The sequence below is a fragment of the Sinocyclocheilus rhinocerous genome, unplaced genomic scaffold, assembly GCF_001515625.1.
Source record: "Sinocyclocheilus rhinocerous isolate Xijiao unplaced genomic scaffold, SAMN03320098_v1.1 scaffold272, whole genome shotgun sequence".
In the NCBI taxonomy this organism is placed as follows: domain Eukaryota; kingdom Metazoa; phylum Chordata; class Actinopteri; order Cypriniformes; family Cyprinidae; genus Sinocyclocheilus; species Sinocyclocheilus rhinocerous.
Window position 1 is genome coordinate 24,936 of NW_015638933.1, and position 8,855 is coordinate 33,790.

General features: G+C 35.0%; 1 protein-coding gene across 1 annotated transcript in view; it reads right to left on the reverse strand.

Annotated features, from left to right (window-relative positions):
- mfsd2b (MFSD2 lysolipid transporter B, sphingolipid) overlaps positions 1-8,855 on the reverse strand; it is a 22,921-nt gene that overhangs the window by 13,692 nt on the left and 374 nt on the right. Inside the window, exons 2-3 of the mRNA XM_016565340.1 lie at positions 2,217-2,342; positions 1,838-1,962 (exon numbers count right to left, since the gene is read on the reverse strand). Of these exons, the coding sequence (XP_016420826.1) occupies positions 1,838-1,962; positions 2,217-2,342 (251 nt within the window). The remainder of the gene's footprint in view (positions 1-1,837; positions 1,963-2,216; positions 2,343-8,855) is intronic.

The following is an 8,855-nucleotide window of genomic DNA, read 5'->3' on the forward strand; positions in this document are numbered from 1 at the left end:
AGAGAGAGAGAGAGAGAGAGAGAGAGCAGGACAGATGGGTTAGTGTGAATGGGGAGAGCTGGATGGTCTGTAAAGTGCTGAATGAGGTGAGATGACCTGATATTTTAATGGGGGCAAGTGACCTGAGGGAAATAATGCACAGACACATGTAGTGCGGTCCAAAAGTTTGAGACCACTAGAGAAAATGATTATTTGAAATGTAAAAATATAAGATATATTTTATTATCAACATAGCATAGTCTCTAAAAAATGCTGGGTTGTTTCAACCCAACATTGGGTCAAATATGGACTAACCCAACTGTTGGGTTAAATTTTTTTAATTAAAGTTTTAACCCAAAAGTTGGGTTAGTCCATATTTGACCCAACGTTTGGTTGAAACAACCCAGCATTTTTTAGAGTGTAGTAACAAACTTATTTTTACTCACACAAAAGTAGAATAAAGTACAATAAAACATGATAAATTATAATAAAATAATAAAAAAAGTAAATATACGTGTCACGAATCCTGTCCATGGACTTCCGTTCAATCACCACCAGAGGTCACCCTTCCATTACAGTGACTCTCGCACAACACAAACTGTTGCATGTCATCCCGGACTACATATCCCATCAGCCATTGCACTGATTGCACACAGCACTGATTGCACACAGCTGTCATCAATCACACATTCACTATATAACACTCACTCAAACAACCATTCACTGCCGAGTATTGTAAGCGCTTATCACTCACCTAGCGATAGCTACTTTACGGAGCCAGTTCCTTGTCCTTGTTTAAGTATTTAGTTTTAGTTTCCATAGTCTAGTCATAGTCTTCTCTTGCCTGCTTTCCTGTGTTACCTGATTATTGCCTGTTTATCTTGAGTTAACCCTTTGCCTGCTGTTTCGGACTGTGTTTGCACCTCGCCGAGTCAAGTCTAGTCACAGCTGATCTTCATGAGTCAAGTCAACACAGTACTGATGTGTTGATATTATTATATATATATAATAATATTTGTTAATAACTTAAAGTCAAAGTAATGGAAGAGCTTCCCATAAATGTGTAAAAATAATAAAAGAAAAAGAAGATTTTTTTTTTTTTTCTATTAATCAGCTTCCTCATAATGTCTCTGGAACAGACTTTATATTTTTTGTGGTATTACATAATTTCTTTGTACGTCAAACAAAGAGATTTAGACGTAAGTGTCCCTTAAATTTTAGGAACTGCACTGAACTTCTAAACATTATCTGACAGTTTAAAAGGTGGTTTAAAGAGGACAAAAAAAAAATGCTTTAAAAATATCACTAATTATGTAACTAAAAACGAAATAAACAAAGTGATTTTTGCATAATACCAATGGGATGAGTAATATAGTAGAATTTTCCCTTTGAAGAGAGAACATAGAATCTGTAAATCTAAATGATGTCTTTGTGTTGGCACAGCTTTAGCATAATAAACACTGAGACACACCAGAAGGCCCACATGGGCATGGCTGAGATGTTCCGCAGTGATTCTCTGAAAAACAAACCTTAACTACTTCCTCCCAGACACTATGATGTCACATCAGAGTATAATGAGAACTTCCTGTCAGACACTCACATCTTAGGTATGTCGTCACTTTAATCTCCGGAGACACATGGGAAGGACTTTCAGATTTGTAATTATGCTCATTTTAAGAGACCTTTAGCAACCTTTTGGTACCTGCTTAGATGTCATTATTACGTAAGCATGTAGTGTTATCTTGACTAAAGACTGGAAGACACTACACAACTTTTAAAATACGAACAGATTTTAAGACACTAGGCACCTTAAACTTGCTGACTTTGTGAATGTTTACAGAAAAAATATGCCACTCACCATGGCATGAGTCGTCCAATCTTTGTCCATTTGCTTTTAGTGATGAAGAATCCCACAATAGGGTCAGTAATTGCCCCCCAAGCCTTACTGACGAACAACACCATGGACGCCTGGAACGGGTGAATCTGTCGGGAGAAGAGAAAGTGAACATCTACATTAATGGAAATCATTAATTGTTATTCAGACTGTAGTACGGTTCTTGCTAGAAGTATTAAAAGTTAAAAGAGAAGAATCATTAACAGTGAAATTATTTTTAGAGTCTCTTTCGATTAATCAAAGAATTAATAGGGTGCTATTCTGTGATTAATATGCACTATTAACATCATATCCGCAAGTATTATATGGCTTAATATTTTATTATAATATGTGGAGATCTCACCTGTGCAATGTCAAGTAGATATATTTGAAGGAAGAACGCTGTTGCGCTCCCGGCGACCTGATTCGGTGCTCCTCCGATGGCGAAACAGAGTTTGCTGCATACAGAGAGCTTCTGATCCAGATGAGTCTGAAAAAAAAAAGCCACAGAGTCAGAAAATAATATGCGAGAAACCAGGTTACATTTTGAAGCTGGCGGGTCATTCTTACAGTGCTATTTGTACCCGAAAGTTTCATTTTCCCTCCGATGGCGAAACAGAGTTTGCTGCATACAGAGAGCTTCTGATCCAGATGAGTCTGAAAAAAAAAGCCACAGAGTCAGAAAATAATATGCGAGAAACCAGGTTACATTTTGAAGCTGGCGGGTCATTCTTACAGTGCTATTTGTACCCGAAAGTTTCATTTTCAAATGTTTTTCATTTTTATTTAATATTTCATGTGATGGTTTATTGAAATGTTACTGCTGAACTTTCTACCTTTTCATTTTGATTGTCTTCAAAGTAATTCATCTTGATTTGTTGTAGTCGGTTAGTACTTGATTAGAGGTGCTAGACCATCCCCATGTGGAGTTATTTTATTGAGGTTTCTGGGTGATAATCACAGCATCTGTCTTTAGGACGGTCGGCGGTTCAGAGTTTCTCTTTCTCCAGCTGTGGGTGGGATAGTTTGAAGGGTCCTCAGCCCGAGACCCTTCAAAACCACAGGTAATATTTAATCTAGATGCTTCCTCTGCTGTGAGTGACGGGGTACTTGATCACAGAGAACACCCTTAAAATAAAAATAAAAATAACGCTTTTGACTGTGTAACGTTCTTAAGTTGCCATATAGTTCTTTAAAGATAAAAAAGCTACTGGTGTTACATTATACACTCTAAAAAGGTCCATAAAAATAGAGTCCAATGTATTGTGTTAATAAAAAGGATTTTTTTTTTCATATTAATTTTTCACAGGTTTCACATTACAATGTAATGTTCCTGTACATTGAATTGTGCTTGGTATTGTGTTTTAGAAAATAAAGGCAAACTTAATGGAAAATGTCCTGCCAGAAAATTACCAGTACCTTTTGTACCTCTGCAGTGAATGGGTGCCGTCAGAATGAGAGTCCAAACAGCTGATAAAAACCTCACAATAATCCACACCACTCCAGTCCTTCAGTTAATGTCTTGTAAAACAAAAAACTGCATTCATGCTTTTGTAACAAATTCATCAAGACGTTTTTTTAACTTCAAACCGCTGCTTACGGCTATACAGAATGTTGCTTTCTCCAGTGAAAAAGTTGTCATTTTTAATTATGAGAGAAATATGCACAGATCAAGCACTGTTTACAAGCGCAAATAGTCCAAAAAATTTCTCAATAAATATGTTAGTTGATTTTGATGTGAGAGGAAAACAGGGGGTGGACTTTTTTCACTTGAGAAAGTGTTGTTATGGATTATGAATAATATTTTAGTCAAAGTCAAAAATGGCTTAATTATGGAATTGTTTTGTACAAACACTGAGCTTGTCGCTTCACAGGATGTTAATTGATAGACTGGAGTTGTGTGAATTACTTGTGGATTATTGTGATGCCTTTATCAGCAGTTTGAACTCTCATTCTGACGGCACCCATTCACTGCAGAGGTTCCATTGTGATGAAATGCTAAATTTCTTTCAATCAGTTCCAATGAAGAAACAAACTCTTTTACATCTTGGATGGTCTGAGGGTAAGTAAATGTACAGCAAATTTTAATTTTTGGCTAAACTACTCATTTAAAAGTGAAACCACATCACTAAACTAAACTGCACTTGCCATTCAAAGGGACCCAGAAATGACACAATGGAGAACTCAAAAGGAGTATTGAGTGACTTGTCATTTCCGTAATGAATAAAGAAATGTGTGTGCATGTGTGCTTTGAGCGGCTTTCTGAATGTAAAGCGTTTCACACATTAAAAAGGACACTCACTCCTTGGAAAGCTCTGTGGATAAGGCAGAGTAAATGTGTGTTTTTGAGGGTGTGTATGTGTGTGTGTCTGCACATGTGCGGCGTGTGAGTAGAAAACGGAGAGGAGATCCTTTCAACACATAAAAGGGAAGTCTAACCGCCGCTCAGAGCCATATATTTACGAGAGAAATCTTGGAGACAGTCAGACATTTGGTGCTGAAAATACTACAGAAGTCAAACGCTCCTCATTTGAGTTGTTAACTCATTCATCCGCTCAATCAAAGCCGGTGTTTGGCGTCTCCACGCCAACATACACTCTGAGTACCCTCGCAGCAAAACAACCACAGAGGGCAGGACCAATCACTCTTCAAAATACACTGTAATTAACTCGCCGAGTTTCTCCCTGCCGTTCACAACTTCACCAAGATGAATGACTTCTGTAATCACAATGTAATTATTCGGATAACTCAGGCAAGAAAATGAAAAGACTGGATATACACCCAAGTCTATTTAATCTAAATTCTGAAGCTTCTTTGTGTTATTCATCTAACGAAGGAACAGTAAGAGGATTTGATGGTAGGCCTACTAAAGTGTGAAATGAATCAGGAAGCTTGTGTGCTTAGCCTAGAAGCTGAAACTAATTCTGGTTGATCTCTTACTAAGCATGACTCTTGCTATTGCACATGTCGTATTGTGACTCGAACAAACCCCCGACTCTAAATACACATTCTTGTTAAGTTCTGAAAAGAAGAAGAAGAAGAAAAAAAAAAACTTTCTTAATTAGTATTTTTGTCTTGTTTTCTGGTAAAAAAAAAAAAAACTCTTACATTAAAATGTTTTTTTATTTGTGTAAGATAACACTGGTTTTGAGGATTTTTTTTAAGCACACATTTTTTCCCCCTAGTGAGCATAAACCTCGCTAGATTTTTAGTTGATTTGAATTTTTTGAGAGAAATGAATACTTATTTATTTTATTTATATATTTTACTGGAGAACAAGACAAAAATACAGAAGTGAAAGGTGTGCTAATACTTTTTTTTTTAAACTTGTACAATGGTTTAGAATACTGTTCAAAAGTTTGGGATAAGATTTTTTTAATGTTTTTGAAAGAAGTCTTATTTGCTCACCAAGGCTGGATTTATTTGATCAAAATACAGTAAAAACAGTAATATTGTGGAATAAAATTATTTTCTATTTTAATATATGTTCAAATATAATTTATTCCCGTGATGCAAAGCTGAATTTTCAGCATTCTTCAGTGTCACATGATCCTTCAGAAATCATTCTGATTTGCTGCTCAAGAAACATTTATTATTATTATCACTTTTGAAAAGAGTTGTGCTGCTTAATAATTTTGTGGAAACAGTAACATGTTTTTTCTTTTTTGTTCAGCATTATTTAATGACTAGAAAGTCCAAAAGAACAACATTTATTTGAAATAGAAATAAAATGTTTTAGTATTTTTTTTAACTGTCACTTTTCTCATGTTTATTTAATTAGTTCTTGCTCAATGAAAGTATTGTAAAAAAAGACCGTGAATTTAACGGTAAAAGACTGTAAAAATGCTACAGTAAAAACCTGTTAAATGGTTAACGGTAAATTCCCCTACTATATACGGTGAAAAACTGTATTGGACATTACATGTATTGGACATTAATTTTACGGTAGTATACCGTTTTTGGAAGTAAAAAAGACCGTATAATTTACAGTGAATAACCGTAAATTGACATTCCCAGAATTCACTGCGTTACATTTCAAATTTGATGTTTTTTTGTTGAAATAACTATGTTTCTTCTTAGTTTTTTTCTTATCAGTTTTGTATATTAGGGTTGTGTGTTACACCTAATGTTGTTAAATGAATGTTTATTGCATTATTTCAGTTTGTAACGTGTGTTACCATGATGGTGTTTGGTGTTTGTGTGAATGGCACTGTGCACCTTCTATATATGTTATTATTTAAAAGCTGCTTGTGATGGGCTTTGGTTCATCATGTGACTTTCTCATCACCACCTGCATTTGGTGGTTATCAGTGTATTACAAAGGTACAAAACAGATTTCAGTACTTCAATAAGGTTGGTATATTAACATTATATCAGTTAATGAAATTACGGTATTTAACTGTAAATTTAAGTTAAAACTGTAAAACCTAAAACGTTGCTACCGTATTTTTTACGGTAAAATTCCGGCAACCACAGCTGCCGGTTTTTTACCGTAAATTTTACGGAATTTTTTTTTACAGTGTGTCTTTCAAACTCAAAAAAAACTTTTGAATGGTACACTGAACAAGGGACCCAATCAGAGAATCCTATTAATGGTTATCTGGACTCAGATTGGAAGACATCCATTTAGCAACCATCCCAATCGCACTAGAAACTATCCTCGGCACACTAACATCAAGGAAGGATTGCTGGAATTCTCACAAAGTTTATTTTTGTTGCTGTTATCATGATGGACACAAACAGGAAGTCAGTGAGCTGAGACACAAAATATCTGACTTCCTCACAGATTGAAAACAGCAACATCATGATAGCAGCACTGAAGTGTGGGAAGAAGACAGATCTGAACTGTAATAGCTGGCATAAGGAAAATAATTACATTCGATTCCTGCAGGAGTTTTGTATTTCACAAAGCTTGTCAAAAACATGTCTGGAAAACATTTCACCAAAAAACTACACTTACATTAATTTTTTTCTATTTCTGTTTTGTGTGTGTGTGTGTGTGTGTGTGTGCGTGCGCTGTTTTTTCCTATTATTTATTTATGTTTGTATTGTGACTTTTTAAGTAATTAAGCACGTATTTTAAAGGAGACATTTGTTTAGCATTTGTGAAAATCATGTCAAGGTGCAAACAATCTTAATGTTCTGAAAAGTAGACTTAATTTTCATCATGCAAATTATTATTATTTTTCTTCTGATTTTGGGGTGAAATGTGACCCGGACCCATGATTTTTGTGCGCTTTAACCGAGCTCTTAGTGCTTAGCCTTCTGCCTCACAGTTGCCGCTCTAAGCTGATTTTCACTGTGTATGTTTGCGTGAGGATGAATCTGGATGACATAATGAAGGTTTTAAGGCTTTATGACCGGCGAGATTTGAGAACACATTATATCATTACACTTACAAGGTCAAATTCACCCTGGACTTTCACCTCCAATCTGAATGCGACTACTTTTGTGCAAAGAGTGTGAAAAACAATATCAAGCTCTCAAAACCCATACTGGCAAGTGTAGCAATAATTTTTTCATGATTGTTGAGGCAAATGTTCTCTGATGGAGTCTCAGACTGCACGCATCGGTCAAACACGCCTGACAGTCATGTTAACCACAGTAATGTAACCGATTTTTATGAAGACATTCGCACTGGAGATCACATGACACAAGAAAGATTTGTACCAAAAGATTTTTAGAGTTTGAGAAGTAATACCATTTTTTTTCTTCCATGGTATCATCCATCCTCCATGGTACTTTGATATTTACCATGGTACTAAATGATTAATATATACAAGCTACGTGATATTTACTAGTTATTTTGAATAATACTGTGGTTAAGACACAGTATATGTTCAAAAATCAAGGTATTACCATGGTAAGATGTCCAAAAATCCATGGTAGAAGGAAATTCCTTTCAATTTCTACTTAAAATCTTTAACCTTCCACTATGTGAGTCTCCATCTTTCCTTTTAGTGATGGCGTGTGTGAGAACAAGAGCTCCATTAGTGTGTTTTCCATACATTATTGACACACGACTACCATTTTCCCTTCGACCAGAGGGTCAGCGCAGAGGAACAACACAGCACAGACTTTATTTCACTTGACAGAGCATCCGTGACATTATTTTTCCATGGATGAAGGTCATATTGATTCCAGATCTGGAGGTACAATGTCTACAAATATTAAATGGTCTTTTGAGTAAAATAAAATGGCAATTACATGTGGAATTAAACCAATATTTGCTTTAGTCAAAAGTAACTATAAAAAGGTAAGCATTCACATACTTCATCTATTAAAAATAATCTGGGTATAAACAAGTGACAGTAAAAAGCTTTTGATTTACTTTCAATGCACATTATATCTATTTCTAACCCAGCTGATAATACACTGTCAGTCTGTGGCATGTGAAAGGAATTCAGTTCTGATTACAGAAGTGATTTTTAACTGGTGCAATGGTTAAACTCTTGTAATCTTGTAATATACGACTTAAAATACAGTTTGTGTCTTTACAGCAATATGTACTTGTGGGTTTACTGTCTGCCTGTCAGTGCTACGCCTAAACAGCCTTTGGGCATGTGTATTGGTAAAGCATCCACGAAAAGCATTCCTTGTGCTCATTAAAACATGCCATTCCACATACTTTCATAACGTACAGATGCAGAAATATTAGAAGCGGTATCATAATAAAAACAAAAATACATATATATTGGCACCTGTTCCCCCCTACTGAGTGTTCATCAACTCCATATTGTACAACGCAGTTGCTACTGTCATTTATAGTTTAACCTGACACTAAAATATGATTTGTGCAACCCAATGCAGTCATATTTTACTTTTTTTTTTTACTTGAAAAACACCAGTTATTTATATAAATTTAGATGCAAATTGCAAGCTAAAGACCATTAGTACAGTATATATATATATATATATATATACTGTCCAAATAGTATATATATATATATATATATATATATATATATATATATAAATATTGAAATATGCATGTATATATATA